Source organism: Bombus terrestris, chromosome 14 (assembly GCF_910591885.1).
Source record: "Bombus terrestris chromosome 14, iyBomTerr1.2, whole genome shotgun sequence".
NCBI lineage: Eukaryota > Metazoa > Arthropoda > Insecta > Hymenoptera > Apidae > Bombus > Bombus terrestris.
The window spans coordinates 11,810,444-11,827,500 of record NC_063282.1 but is presented as its reverse complement, the minus strand read 5'-3'; the positions used below and the strand labels follow the sequence as shown (position 1 = coordinate 11,827,500).

Below are 17,057 nucleotides of genomic sequence, written 5' to 3'. Positions count from 1 at the left end.
GTATTAACAGAAAAGGGGTTACCGGATGTGCTTGAGGGATGTCGTAATGGTGTTCGAAATTGTTTTCGGAGAGTAGCTGTCGCTGCTAGAAAGATGTAATTGAAATTTATTCCTACAATACCTGTGGTTTACTAGTGGTTCTACAGAAGTGGGAGTTTTTTGCGGCTCCGACATTTTAACACTTTCAAGAATGTTGGATTGTATTATATTTGCATGGCAGAAGAAGATAAGAGCTGTAACTTCATAGACAAATTATAAAGAACTAACAATTTAATTTATTAATATTCAAAAATTACTTTTTATACATAAAATTCTCAATCCCTTACTATGTCACAACTACAAAATTTATTCTAAAACCTACACTCAGTGAACGAATCTTAAGTGTTTTACTAATTTTCTCCTTTTATATATATTTTACAATAGTCATATTTATCGTTCAAATTTATTTTTACTTTAATCGACTTCATTTTATTGATAAGAACTATCTGCAATATTTGTCACCACTTTTATGTCCCAGTTCCCTACCTGTGAAATTATTTCTAAAAAAAGAATATTTATGACTGAGAAAGAAATCACGTGAAGTAAGGCAAAAGTAATCTAATGAAGTCAATGTACTTTGTACTCTTATATTTTGTAATCGGTGGTCATTTTCGGTTAGGTAAAATTATTGATTCATTGCAATCACCTGTTGCAGCCAATCAGTTTTTCTGTCTTCTGGTTCGTATTATATTCCAAATTTATTATGTACGGTTGGTACACTCACAACCTCCTGCTGATTGTTCTCATTTGTTAGGTTGTCTAAAAAGTAATCACTGTGTCCTTCATCGTTTTCACCGTCACTTTGGGCCTCTATATCACTTGTATTACCTCCTCCTTGAAGTTCGAAGTCTTAAACGTCCCATATCCATTCGGAGAATCTCTTCCTGATGTTCCTTGTGTCCACTTTCATACTCTTATAGGGGAATACATTTTCCTCGAACCTGACATGACAAGAGATTATTACTTTTTTGGTCTTCGGTAGGTAGATTCTATATCCCTTGACTTGTCTGTCCTAACCTACAAATATCCCATCATCCGCCCTGCTGTCGAATTTACCTTCACCTGGGCTTTTCAGGTACCAGGCCTTGCATCCAAATACCCTTAGCCTGTTGATCTCCCCTTGGATGTCGCATCCCTTACCTTTCCACAATTCTAGTGGGATCTTATCTCCGATAGCGGTGGATGGGCATAGGTTCCTGATGTGGCATGCAGTGTTCACAGCTTCTCCCCACAGGTAGTCAGGAAGTCCTGATTGGATTAGTAGACATCTAGACATCTCAACCAGTGTCCTGTTTGCCCGTTCTGAAACTCCATTTTGCTCAGAGTTCCTTGGAACAGTCTTCCTGTGTAGAATACCTCTCTCCTTCAGGTAGCTCTCAAAGTCAACTCCTGTATATTCACCTCCATTATCGGTTTGGAGGGCACAAATTCTCGACTGATGTAAGGCTTCCACTTCCATCTGGTATTCCTTGAAACACTTGAATACCTCGCTCTTCCTACTGATAATCCTAACGTACATGTACCTGGAGAAATCATCTATGAATGTTACGAAATAGTTACCTCCGCCTAACGACCTGCACTGAGCTCTGCCACTAACGTCGCTATGTACAATTTCCAGAGGACGTTGGCACATATGGTGGGCTGTCTTCGGAAATGGCACCCTTGTAATCTTTCCTTTCACGCAAACTCCGCATAGCTCGTTTTGTTTCTTGGATTCCTCCTTCACGCTCCCTATAGGAATCTTCCTCATTGCATTCCCATGCAAATGACCCAGTCTCTCGTGCCACGATGTGGTACCCTTGTACGCCCTCGCCTCAATGACCTCAACGTCTCCGTCATCTTGGCTAGGTTCCTCCTGATCATGCTCCACAGAGAGGCCTGCTATGTGCTCCTCAGCAGGTATCGTCTCAAGATAGTATACGTCGTCTCCAACCTTTGAGTTGAATACGACGTCTCTGTCGTCGTGTGTTCCAACGGCTTCATCCCTAGTATACACTGTGGTAACACCCTTCTTCGTCAGTTGTCTGATCGAAATTAGATTCACATCTAACTCGGGCACCCACAAAACGTTTGATAGGGACAGCGTCCAGCCACCACAGGACTCAGCCATTTTTACGACGATTGTTCCCCTTCGCTTGACCTCCAGGTATCCCTTGCCGATCCTGATCTGTCCCGTCGCAGGCGTGAATTCCACAAATCGATGCCTGTCCGGGGTCATGTGATTTGAGGCACCTGAGTCAAGGTAGCTTATCCTCTCCCTGCCCATGTGACTGATCGAAGACAAAGTCAAAGTCGATATAAGTCCCTTGGACCTCGGCTTTTCTTCCGATCCTCTATCTCTCTTGTTGTCCTCCTGTCTCTTCTTCTCCCTTTGATTCCTCTCCTCTTTATCTCTCTTTTGGTCTTGGCATTGATATGATATGTGGCCCATCTTACCACATTTGTAGCACTTTTGATCATGTGCGTCCCTGGTCTTCGGCCTAGTGCCATCTCTGTGTTGCTTGAACTTTCCTTGTCTTCGGGTCGCCATTGCGCTGCCCCTCTCGGATGATCCCTCCGCCGCGTCGAGCCTTCTTTTCTCGACTAGTAGATCGGATTTCACGACCTTCACGCTCAGATCCTTGTCGATTCTCGTTGTTCTGAGATACGTTGCGTAGTCTGGGTCCGCCACGAGGCCGGCTAAAAGAAAACACGCCATAACGTGGTCTTCGATCTTTATGCCTACGCTGGATAGTTTGTCGCATAGGTCTTGTATCCTTCCGCAGTACTCAGACACACCCATGCTAGGGATCTTCTCAATTGTGCCTAGTTCCCGCATGCATAATACGATGTACATCGACGTGGATCTCCCGTGGATATCTTCCAATGTCTTCCAGCACTCCCTTGCTGTTTTCAGGGTTCTAATATCCCCAAGGTACTCGCGGCGTACATGCCGGAAAATGTTCGCACGTGCTTTATTGTCCATCTTGATGCATTCTGCCTTCATCCTTTCCGCTGGTGTAAATCCTGGCTGTACGGCATCCCAGCAGCCCAGGAAAACCAACGAAGCTTCCGTCATCGTTCTCCAGTATTCGTAGTTTCCTTTCCTCAAGATCGGATTCATCTCCTTGTCCACATCGGCCATGTTCTTGTCACGACCGGCATACTTCAAATCCGATGGACCGATGATGGAGATAAAGATGTGGCGGCCTTGGCGACAATATATATCGCCGAAGTGCCTAATGAGTCATCTATATCCTAACGGTCCTTCCACCGAATGTTCTAGAAACGTGGCAACGGTCACATACGCCTACAGGGTAGTGGGGATATTGAGGGATGACAAACAAAGAAGAAACAGATTCCACCGAAAGCCAAATTTTAAGAGCTTCAGTCTTGGAAAGTCACGGCTGGAGCTCAGAACAAAATCGCAGTCAGTGTAAATTCAGAATACAAGAAATAAATTCTCTTGTTTTTTTTTTCTTGTTACCTTAATTTTTTTCTTTTCGTTCGAGCTACCCCCTTTTTTTATTTTACGTGACATTCTCTTGGTCGGACATGGTGTGCTTTCTCCTCGGATAATTTCACAAAAACTCAAAGCTCGAAAAAAATATATATCTCTCCTGTCGCAGTTTACTGTCCTGGGCCCATAACATTGTTATTTTATATAGGTTGAGGTTGATATTCAAGCTGATTCACACGGATTGATTATCACATTTTTTATTTCTGTTTCTTGTACAAAACGTCAAATCACACAGGATGCGTCTAAGCAATTAACACGTGGTCGACTCCTAAGACAAAGAAGCGTCGTTAGGAGTCGTACCAACTTAGCTTTTAGTAACTAGCGGTCATACCAACTTAACATTTCTTAACAACGATTTGGGTTCAAAGAGTGAGTCGAAAAGTCGAGGAGTAGAGTTGTTAGCTTTGTCAAGTTGCGAGAATTACTAGCGTTGTTGAGAGATTGAGTTGTTAGCGTTGTCGAGTTGCGAGAGTTGTTAGCGCTGTTGAGAGATTGAGTTGTTAGCGTTGTCGGGTTGCGTGAGTTGCTAGGGTTGTTGAGAGATTGAGTTGTTAGCGTTGTCGAGTTGCGAGAATGGTTGAAGTAAAATAAGGTCGTTACGTTTAGTTCAAGTTAAACAACCATCGTTTTTTGTCTAATTAATATCTATTTAGTTAATTTATTGTAAATAAATTATAAATAGTATCAGGAAAAATTTATACCTAAATTTCCCCGATACTACAATATATATATGTAGTATCCAAATGGGTCTTAGAGGAAAGGACAAGTAATGATGTTTTGATTTAATAAATGATATTCAAAGCAACGAAATGATTACAATGCTGTTGTACGTCTTATTCTCATGGGCGGCTTTCGACTTCCCAATTCACCCTCTTCGGCTTCTACACTCGCTCGCTCTCGTTTCTCAACTCACACTCTGCACACCTTTTGCATCCGTCCTCTCCGGCATCTCAACTAACACTCCCTCTAGCGTCTCTTTGCCTTTTTCCGTCCTTCGGAACACGTGTCCCGAAACGCCCGTGGTCAGGGTCACGCAGGTCCTTTCCACGAAAACTGTCCACTTAAAAAGACCCAACGGCACATTGATGTACCTGACGATGCCGCGGTTCTCGCCACTTTGTTTACGGTTCGGCCGATATCTTAGACCTTTTGTCCACGATACTACATATATATATGTTGAGTTCACATTATGATTAGGGTTAGGGGCGTGAAACGAATCTTCATTTGGATTAGACATTATTGTTATGTAATAGAAGAGATATTTACTAGTGCAAATATGATTATTACAGAATTTGACAAGTAACCGTGGTAATTATTATAAATACTCGGGAAGCTAATGACAATGATCCTAGGTTCAATAACGAATCCGCGGTCAACGGGATAACAGAATGCGTTTTCTTCCAAAGTCCAAGTTGTATCCTTATTTATAATACTTACTCACAAATTATACTTATCTATAATATGTATCAACGTATTATAAATACTAGCCATGTTACTGCGCCACGCCAGAAAAATTGCTGAAAATTCTCAACGCGAGAATTGATTGTAATTTAAACAAACAATAAAAAAGAAGTTGTATCCAACTTCTGTCTATGGTAAAAGTATTACTGAACTAACTCTTTGTTAAAACAGAATATCCACCGAGCGTAAAGACGCTATGTAACTCGTTAATGTGACCTCACGAGAGAGTGACTTTCTGTCACGATGATGCTGCAGAGGAAAACTATATGGGGTGTGTCTAAGGACACGAGATCCTCGGATTCGTCGAGGAAAGCCTTCGTTCAGAAAGTGAGGGAAATTAACGTTGCTGTTAATTGGGCAATTTACATGTTAGTGGTTAGAGAAGGATGTTAGCCGCCCTTGAGGGAAAGTTGCTAGTGGGAGGCGTTGTTCGTGAGAAAAATAGATTTCCCCTATCTTCTCGTAGTTAAGACAAAGACTGTTTGTCTGTTTGAAGGACTTTAGTTAACTAAATCTTAAGATTTGTAACGGGTCCTCAGGCTAGCTGAACATGTACTGTGGAGATGCTTCGATATCTGGTAATCATCTTACCCGAAGAATAGAGTCTGCGTGTGGCGAGCCACGGGACAGAAACCGTTGAAATGTTTACTGTCGAGTGCTGCTACAACATTTTCTTTTTAAGAAAAGCAGTAATAAGTAAGAGCAGTAAGGAGAGCAGTTATAACTCCATACCTTTGTTAGACAAAACGTTCATCCCTTGACCGTGGTTATGTTCGGCGACTGGTTGTCGCCTCGAGCCCAAGCTCACTATCACAAATCTCGAACAAATACAATTAGATTGAATGACGACAGTTGCTTAATTACGGCTATGGTAGAATCTAGATGAAAGTGTTAAAGGATTTTCCCAAAATTCCAAAGGGAAGGTTTCGGTGTCCTTTCATTTTCGACATATATAAGTCGGAGATGAAAGAACACCGGAACCCCTCCTTGGATTCGCGGGAATACCGTAACGTTGTAACTTAGATTAAACAAATGCCGCTCCGATTGTTCGAGATTTATAATCATGAGCTTGGGCTCGAGGCGACAATCAGTCGCCGAACATAGCCGCGGTCAAAGGGATGAACGTTTTATCTAACAAAGGCACAGAGTAACTCTATACCTCTCCTTAAAAGAAATAGTCGTAGCGACACGTGGCAGTAAATACTTCAATGGTTTCTGTCCCGCGGCCAGCCACGCGCAGATCTTGTCCTCCGGGTAAGATGATCGCTGGGTGTCGGCATGCCTTTGCAGTGTATGTTTAGCTAACGTGAGGACCCGCTATAAATCTTAAGATTTAATCAAGCGAAGTCCTTCAAATAGACTTTGTTGCAACTACGGGAAGATAGGAGAAACCTATCTTCCACGAACGATGCCCCCCGTCAACAACCCCCCCGCAAGGGCGGCCAGCATCTCTTTCAAAACGCCGATATGGAGATCGACCAATTAGCAACAGCGTTAACTTCCCCCACCTTTGGAACGAAAGCTTTCTTTGACGAATCCGAGGATCTCATGTCCTTAGACACACCCATTATAGTTTTCCTCGACGGCATTATCGAGACGGAGAGTCCCTCTCCGGTACGATCTCGACGACGATTCAAGTAACTCTCAGATACGTAGTGATTGCCCCATGCATTAACATTGAGTACAACTTAGACGCTAAAGAAGAGTAGAGTTCGTCATCCCGTTGACCGTGGATTCGTTATTGAGCCTAGGATCATTGTCATTAGCTTCTCGAGTATCTAATTATCGCGATTACTTGTCCAATTCCATCATAGTCATATTTGCACAAGTAAATATCTCCTCTATTGCATAATGATCACGTCTAGTGTCAATAGGGATTCGTTTCACGTCCTTAACCCTAACTCTAATCTTAACGCCAACCCGACATATATATATGGAATACTAGTACTAATACTAATACTTAAAAAATGTCATGTTGTGTTTAAGTTAAGTTATAATTCAGTCCTAATTGTTACCAACTGTATGTACCAACTGAAATGTACAATTTCTTTATTTTAGTTTATAATACAGAACGTAAAATTGATCAGTAATTTGTTTATACAAGTAGCTAATATTCATTAGTTTTAAAAATACAATGATTTTTGTTTTGAAGTTTAACACTAGGTTTACGGGACCCGTCAATTTGACGGATTTCGAACTTTGAAATGAAATATCTCAAAAACCATAGCACCAATTTTAACCATTTTGCATCGTAAATTAATCATTTCATCCAAAGAATTTCTACACAAAATTATTTTTTCCTAGGCTTTCTAATTTTTGAAATCTGTATGTAGTATAGCTATCTCTACGGGACCCGTCAAATTGACGGGTAAACGAAAATACGCATTTTTCATTAAAAAATCGATTCATTCAAATTAAGTCTGAATATTAGGCTTCATGTTTAAATAAATTATTAATAAATAAGTCTTTTTTTAAATTATCACTAAAAAAAAATAACAATAACGTTAACGGTACAGGGTAATCATATCTATTGAGCACATTTGTTGCAAATATACTGAATGTTGTTTCTGCACTTTCCGCATACGATCTTTTTGCAATATAAAGAATAATTATTTACTTCTATTTCTTTCTATTAATTATTACTTCTATTTTTTTGCAATAATCCACTTGGCAACTTTTTCGCACTTCTGACGTTGAAGGTGACAGAAATGAAGCGTCTGATCTTTGTCAAATGTTCTCCTTGTTTTCTTCAGTTAATTCCTTGGCTAAACAAAAAATGAATTTCTTTCTGGATATCTTCGATCTGGTACACTCTTTATATAGTATCCACGCGTTTATCGCTGCCAAATCGAAAATATTGAAAAATACTTGTAGGGGCCATCGGAAACTCTTTGCTTTCACGCCATATTTGCGTGCCATTTGGTCAACACCATACTTTGTTTTATCGTAAAAAGCAATGATTTCTGGAACACGTTTATAATTATCTTCTATTCGTACACGTACGAAAGTCCGACAACCCGCATTCCTAAACCACCACCAATATATATAGATGAGAAAATAATTGACCCCCTCATTGAACTGCTAAACAAAATGCAGGGAAAGATAACTATGTATCAAACAGATAAAAATAGACCAGGTGAAAGTGCAAACCAACACCCCAGAAACATTCAGAAAAGTGACAAGATCACTAAAGGATAAAAATGCAGCGTATCACACCTTCCAACTCAAATCCGACAAAAGCTACAAAGCAGTAATCAGGGGATTACATCCAAAAACAAATACCGCTAAAATAAGCGAAGAACTAGCAAAAATCGGACACCAGGTAAGGTCAATAAACAACATAAACAAGTATGATACCAAACAACCATTACCGCTATTTCTAGTCGAACTAGAACCTAGAAACAATAACAAAGACATATACGGTATAGAAAAATTACTAAACACAATAGTAAAAGTGGAGCCACCTCGACATAAAAAAGATATCCCACAATGCATAAGGCATCAGCAATACGGCCACACAGAAAACTATTGCAATAGAATCCTGGCATGCGTTAAAAAAAATCATCTAACGATACGCTGCCCATCCACGGGAAAAATGGAGGAAATTAGATGCTATAACTGCAACGGAAAACATCCAGCCAGCTATAAAGGTTGTGAAGCTAGGAAACAATTACAACGCAAACTGTTCCCGCTTCTACGAAACAGGTCATTCACTAACATACAAGTCTAACAGGACAGCACAAAACCCGAAACAATACCAAATACACAGCACGCAATAAATACTAAACACATTAGCACCAACACCTTTGGTAGTCGAAGCTACGCGCAAGTAACCAGCCAATCGACACACTCAGACAACCAATACCACAACAATAGTAACAACGACACTACAGAAATCAAAGAACTGCTCAAACAATCCATCAAGAACACCGAAATGCTAACCAGAATGATAAGCGAACAAAACGCAGTACTCAGACAGCAAACTCAACAAATCACAGTCATGCTACAACTGCTTACAAACGTGCTCAGTAAAAAATAAAAACGGACACGTTAAAAATAGCAGCCTGGAACTCAAACGGCCTACAACAACGGGCCCTTGAAATTAAAACATTCATATACAATAACAATATAGACATACTACTTGTCTCAGAAACATACTTCACTACAAAAAGCTACATGAAAATACCATACTACACCATATATGATACCAAACACCCCTCAGGAAAAGCGCACGGAGGGACAGCAGTGATAGTCAGAAACGATATCAAACATTATCTACACAGCCAAGTTAATAAGGAATATCTACAAGCAACCACCGTTACAGTTCAAACTAGCAGTAACTACTTCCAGTTGTCAGCAGTATATATGCCTCCGCGACACAAAATAACATCACAAATGTGGGAAGAATACTTCCAGGACCTAGGGGACAAGTACATCGTAGCGGGAGACTACAACTCAAAGCACACGCTATGGGGATCAAGAAACACTACACTTCGGGGCAGAACACTGGAAAAATACATTAGAAATAATAACCTCAATATATTATCCACAGGAACACCTACATATTGGCCGACTGACCTGAACAAAAAACCAGATCTTCTGGACTTTGCAGTTACAAGGGGAATAAACACAAATAAACTAAAAATGACAACCAACCTCGAGTTCAGCTCCGATCATACACCCATAATAATTGAATACAGAAACAAACCAATACTCTATAGCAAACCAGAAACACTATGCAATAAAACCACCAAATGGCAAACTTTCAAAGAAATAATAGAGAGCAAAATAAACTGCAACATCCCGTTGAAAACTCCTGAACACATAGAACAGGCAATAGCAACATCGACAGCAACTATTCAAGAAGCAGCAAGGACAACCACTACACCCGAATCAACCAGCAGACAAACAATAACAATTCCGCAAGAAATACTCGACAAAATTAGAGAAAAAAGAAAAGTGAAAACAAAATGTCAAAAACACAGAACTCGAGAAAACAAAAAAACACCTAAACAAACTTGCAAAGGAAATAAAAAACAAAATAAAAGAGCAGAACAATAACGAATTCACAAAGTTCATAGGGACACTCTCTACACACGAGAACATCAACTACTCCCTATGGAAAGCCACGAGAAAAATAAAGAAGCCAATAATACCCGTCTCAGCAATCAGAAGGGCAGATAACACATGGGCAAGAAGCAATGAAGAACAAGCTGAAGAATTCTCCGACCACCTCTGCAACACATTCACACCACACATTATCAACAACAGCAACCTCAAAAGTCATATGGAGGAGGATGCGCAAACCACTATTATCACAACCGACAAGGAATACACCATACCTAAAACAACAGCACAAGAAATTAGAAACATAATCGATAAAACAAAAAACAACAGAGCACCAGGAATCGACCTAATCAATGGCAAAATCTTGAAGAACCTTCCGCCAAAAGCAATAAGACTAATGACAATAATATTCAATGCAATTCTAAGAATTCAATACTTCCCCAAACCATGGAAATTAGCACAGATCAAAATGTTACCTAAAGCAGGCAAAGACCCACACCAAACGGACGACACAGCTATATTAGTCAGGCATACTAACCCAGAAACTGCAGTCAAAATACTACAAGAACATATCACAAAATGCTTGGAATGCTCGTCCTTTCGCCAAAAAGAATACGCATCCTTTTCTTGTTTCGACACACTTTCAAGAATTGTTCCTCTTCACTATCCGAAGATCCTTCTATCTCTCCACTTTCAATGTATTCAAAGCTTTCACTGTCAGCTTCGCTTTGGCCTAATTCATACTGATCTTCTTCGGAGGTATCCTCAGAACAATCTTCATTGATGTTGATATTTTGTCCAATATCTTATTATATCTCTTGAATTTACTCATGATTGCTAGAAAAGGGGGATTGTTCAAAATAAGAAAATACTGTGCCCAAATTCAATTATCCTATTGTAAATACTTACAATAAGCGGAGACAATAATGGGAAATGTCTACGATAATTTACGATGCAAAATGGTGAAAATTAATGCTATGATTTTTGAGATATTTCATTTCGAAGTTCAAAATCCGTCAAATTGGCGGATTCCGTAAACCTAGTGTTAATGTTATTGTTATTTTTTTAGTGACAATTTAAAAAAAAGACTTTTTATTTATTAATAATTTATTTACACGTGAGCCTAATATTGTTCCTTTCAGACTTAATTTGAATAAATCGATTTTTTAATGAAAAATGCGTATTTTCGTTTACCCGTCAATTTGACGGATTCCGTAGAGATGGGTATATACGAAACGCCCGTAAACCCAGTGTTAACAGTAGTCAAAATTTATAACTACTTCATTTATGATTAATAAATATTGATTGTTTTTTAAATTTAATTATTTCTTTTCACTATCAAGTTTAACTAACAATTGTCAAGACTGATAGTTAGTTCGTTTATAATCTAGGTGATTGCTACGTACTAGTGATGTATGATATTGGATGTCCAAATTTCGTAAATAATCCTTGAGAAAATTAATTACCTTTTAACTAATTCTTTGTGATAAAATATGTGAGAAAACATTTGTTTATTTTTCAAGTATAGAGTCTTAAATACAGTTGATTACACGAGATTTTTATCTCAGATACCTTCTCAGTCCCTGTAGATAACGTTTAAAAAAGTTCTGATAGAATCACATATAGTTATTTAAATGTGTGGTCACTTTTGTAGCAATAGTGACACGTCCTCCGCCAAATTTGAAGCTTGTTACAATTCATAAATTAGGTGAGTAAGTGTATGGACACAACCACTGTCAAATAATTTCCATTCCTGTAAAATCACTCGTATCTGATGCAGAAATTTAAACGGCTAGTTACGAAAAGGAGTTACATAAACTATTCAATGCTAAAAATCGTTAAATAGTAAATTAATTTCATAAGAGTTGAGACTTTGTCCTCTGTTCTCTCTAATCTCTCTAATAATAATCATCTCTAATCTCTGAATAATCGAATCCTCTCTGGAATCTCTTTATTAATATTAGTTTTATTTCTATCGCTGTAAGTATGAATTTGTAACTTGAACAATTCTAATGGAATTTTCAGAATATGATGCAATCAGTTTAATTAGCTGGCCTAAAATTCGTCGGATAGAAAGTATTGAATTACGAAATAATCTAGCAAAAATTGCGAATGCACGCTTCATCCGTATCGTCAGACTTACTATGACTGAGCATTAAGCCTTAAATGAAAAATTAGCAACAGTTGCTCGTTACCACTTTACTCTCGCATAATGTCATTAGACGCTCGTAACCAGATTATTTATCTCTTTATAGCTGTGCCAAAGCGTTCCTAACGAGAGGGAACAGGCTTGTTGCTAGACAACTCCTCCCCCTCATCTTCTGTGAACGCTACCCTTTGAATTTTCAACGTCGTCTCTTTGCAATAGTAATAGTGGATAATAATCCACCTATCCATTTTTCTGATTCGTCGAAATTAAAACAGGCGTTGCACGGACGGTCCTCATTATGATAAACCGTGCGATCTTCCATACGTGTAATCGGATACTTATAGGCTGATATTTGTTTTAAACGAACAAACATCAATTTATTCACCTGATTGTTTCTAATTTCTTCGAAAATTGCTAGCTTAAATGCTGATAACGTAGAATATATTAAAGCTGCCGTTGGAAAAACTGAGCAATAATAAATTTAATAATAGCCAACAGAAATTTTGTATTAATCCTGTTATAGTTCCCACCACGTTGTCCTATCTTTCTTATTTCTTTCGTGGAAAAAGTTAGTCTTATCCCATGTTCTAATTGAATGTCGTACAACGACAAAACCGATCGACCGACTAACTCTACATCGCACAGATATACATAGCATGTTCTATAACTGTGTCAAAACTGACAACGCATACGATGCAACAGCATTTCGACTTGCTCGAACTGTTTGAAATTTGATCCTCTTTCGTATCACAATGCACACTTTCGTAATAGAATAGAAATCATACTTTATTGATTTGTGAAGTACAAAAAAGATTTGCAGTGGCTACAAAACTTATTTGCACATATCCATTCGATAGAGCGTCTTTTTATAATTTTTTATATTCCGTTTTCATAGTATCAAATTTTTTAATCCTAAGATTGCTACTAAAAATGATAGCAAATTTTTAAAGTAGTTGGACTTAATTAGTATATAACATCATATACTGTATCATGTATGTACTAATATCATGTATAGACATTAGTAGCGGCGTTGTTGTACAATTAACCGACGGAAATCGAACCATTTTATTTTTTGTTCAACCTCACGCACAACGTTCGAACCTGACAACAAGCTCATAACAAGCTGTAAACATTGACCAGATTTCGGGTACTCGAGAGGATCGCTTTCGCCATCATGTGGTCGGAACAACACTAAAACAACAACGTAACTCTTCTATTTTAAATTTGTTATTAATCAAAATTTCATTAACATATTGATGAAATGTTTCTGATTAAAAATACGATGTTATGCAATTTTATATAAATATATAGGTTGGATACAGTCGTATTGTCGAATTTTATGACAACATCGTATTTCGTTTTATATTAAGCAGAAAAATCTGACCAATGTGTTAATGAAATTTTTATTAATAACAAATTTAAAACAAAAAAGATATCGTTGCATTAATGTTGTCTCACCGAAACAAAGGCAAAAACGATCTTACTGTATAATTTTGCTGTATGACACTTTCAGGTGCCTAGAATCTGGTCAATATTTATTTTCGTAATAAACCGGTCGCTGATGATTCGGCTTACGAGTCTTTTTTCTAGGTTAGCCTTTTCCCCATCGAATTGTCGTATGACCGACATATTATCCTTTTTTTATATCATATTGTCGTAGGACCAACTTGTTATCCTTTCCTATCTGCAGCGCTGTTCTTCTTCACATTGCCGTGCGATTGGCGTATATGGGCACTGCCGTATTGTTACGTAACCGATAGTAAGACAGTCATTCAGACTTGTCGCTGTGCGACGTTCGATTAGAATACAGCCCTATACTTGAATCATATTCGTAACGTCGATAAATTAGCTCTAATCAATTTGATGTGTTTGAGTCGTTAAATTTAAACTCATTTACAACTAGGATATGTAGTTGTATTCGATGTCAAACAAGCTTCGACGATTCGGAGCAACTGATTAATTGATTATAGCAAGAGAGCTACCACTTTAGCTAGTTTAGCTAATTTAGCTAGTGTTCCCAAAAGATATACTAGCTGCGTTCTTATGTTTACGATTTAAGTCCTCCTTAAAACAAAATGGTAAAACGTGCAAAGAATAATCTGGCGTCGTTATCTATATAACATGGATAACGATATAGTTAAATTTACACCGTTCCAGCCGAACTTGCTAAAGCGCAAAATTGAGATTTTTCAATCTGTTATTCCTTCCGTCATAATATTCCTCTTCATGAGGGAGGGTTAGATAGTAATGTACACACGATGATGCGTAACGAAATTGTCTTCGTTGTTGTGGATATGAAATCCAATACGACAGGGGAAATGGCTCTATTTTTGTGTTCAAACATAAGGATGTGGCGGCAGGAAGAACATCGAATCAAAAAGAGTGCTTGTGAATTTAGTGACATATAAATTGTTTGAGAAATTGATTTTCGTGACAAAGATTCTTTACTTGGACAAAAGAATGTGGTCTAAAATTTACCATGATCAATTTTTCTTTCTGTGCGTATGTATTCAGTCCAGAGAAATAGATTCCAAACCACGATTTGTACAGAAAAGATTCTCAAGTACATGCTACATTTACTAGTCGTGGGTTTAATAAGCTATTTATTTTAATGTGCATTTACTATTGATTGAATTACTATTGATTAGATGCGCCATACAAGATAGAGGACATTTTTAAATATTTCTATTATTATTATATTTATGATCATATGAAAATCTCCTTAAAACAAAGTTACACAGTGTTTCATTTATAAATCCGCGTAGCAGATGTAACGAAAGTTTGAAAAGAAAATTGTATAAAAGAAATTAAGTTCCAATTCATCCCTCTACTTCAAGAGCTACTACGATTTTGTGTCTGATCCTGAAACGTAAAAAGATCTGAATAAATCGCAATTCCAAGATTGCGATTCGCAATGAATCTTTCCTAAAACCTTTACGCGATGGATAAAATGATAGTAAGGTAGACGAGAAAAGAAAGTTAAATGTATTCATTCAAAAATGTGGTTAGTATCGTATGTCCCACACGAAAATTCTTCGTCAGAAGAATTTTGTATGTCTGCGGTTGATGAATTTTTACTAAGGGAAACTTACCCTGTAGCCCCCCAAATGATTGACCAGACACGTAAAAGTTGCATCCCTTCCCAGCGATACTGTTACATTTTGTATAGTATCAGCGAATTCGGGTGGAAAAGCACCGCCTGAAACAGATATGCATGTGAGAAACTTTTTAGATTTGCATATCTTGCTCGCTGTAATTTAAAGAAAAAACAATATGACGTTCATTTACTAGGCGAGACTTAGCAACTCTAAAGACTGACCGAAGCGGAGAGCAGGAAACGAGATTAGTTTTGTCCAGTAAACAGAATATTTCATAGTCGTGAAGACCTGGAAAAATCGATCCCGTAATTCTAATTAATAACTAAATAATATGAAAGTTACTCAAACTCAACGTTAATATGAAATACAATTTTTAAAGCATCCAGATATTTACGAAATTTTAATTGTCATTTCGATCGTAACAAAGTTCCTTCCTTATTTAAAATTTACTAGTAATTTTCCAATATCAGTTGCAAAATTTGTCGACTCGAAACTTGTAAAGCTACTAGATCGGCAAATGGAATATTTGATCTAGACTTAATGAAATGTTTTTACGTTTCGTATCAGTTACTATTTGCCTCGTTGATGTGTAGTAGTACATTCGGTGTTTAACAAAGTATCCTCTTCCAAACATATAAATCTTTAAATACATACATCAGAAATGATGAAGTACAAGCGATAAAGCACAACACGACATCAATTTAATATATTTTAAAATGATACGGACATTTAATTCATTTACGACATACGTAATAACACAAATTACGATATTTACGATATTTATTATAATACAATAACTTTATTTCTTTTAATAGCTCTGAATGCCTAAACTGAATTTAAAAGTAATTTCTTTTACGTTATTTATGTGGGATTAATTTATATTTTAGAAAAATGTAATTTCATAAATACATACATATTTGGTAAAAATTAGGGTATCGCCGTTTATTCAAATTTTCCACTTATTGTTGGATAATCTCAATCTATTAAGTGTACTATTTGGTATCGTGATATAAAATTTTCCAATTTTATTAATTTATTCTTTCGAAAACAACCTGTTTTCCACGTGAAAAACTTTAAAATCGTTCTACATACAGACATACATACATATAACTATCAGGTCTGAGTGCAAAGAAGTTTCGTGGTTTCTTAAGGTTGTTTCAAGATGAACGAATCCCGAGAAAAATACTGACTTTTTCGTAGTCTGTTGAATGCAATTTGATTGTAACTTGTAACTGCTTGTCATTTCTTTTCATCTAGGGAACGTATTGCTCCCTCTGTTTTTCCGCCTCGATCCTCAATAATGCTAAACTTTCCTATCGATATCCAAGAAATAAATCGAAATATTCTATAATAATCGTTCAACGAAACTACAAGAAATATTGAATGAAAATTCGCAAGGATCAAATTCCTTCCTGGATCGCTCTTTTTTATCAAACAGCTTTCCTTTTTTGCGTGTGTGTAGTAAATAAATCATTAATGCACTCGGAGAAATTTCAGAATACAAAACCACTGTAGAGATCAAAATTTTGTAAAGTCGAAAAATCGTATAAATAAGAATACTAGTTCCGTTCTTTCCTTTATACTGTCACCCGCAATATCGACGTGTTAGAAACTACTCTTTCTCGATCTCTTTCACAAACGATACGACGCGACATGACGTAATCCGGTGAGAAAATGTCGTCTCGCCACCGTTCTCATAACAATTATTAGAATCACGTCTTTGGATGAAAAAGCGGCAGAATAA

The 17,057-nt window shown here is 37.5% G+C and overlaps 1 protein-coding gene across 1 annotated transcript in view; it reads right to left on the bottom strand.

Annotated features, from left to right (window-relative positions):
• LOC100650944 (lachesin-like) overlaps positions 1 to 17,057 on the bottom strand; it is a 124,245-nt gene that overhangs the window by 36,593 nt on the left and 70,595 nt on the right. Inside the window, exon 4 of the mRNA XM_048411658.1 lies at positions 15,308 to 15,414. Within this exon, the coding sequence (XP_048267615.1) occupies positions 15,308 to 15,414 (107 nt within the window). The remainder of the gene's footprint in view (positions 1 to 15,307; positions 15,415 to 17,057) is intronic.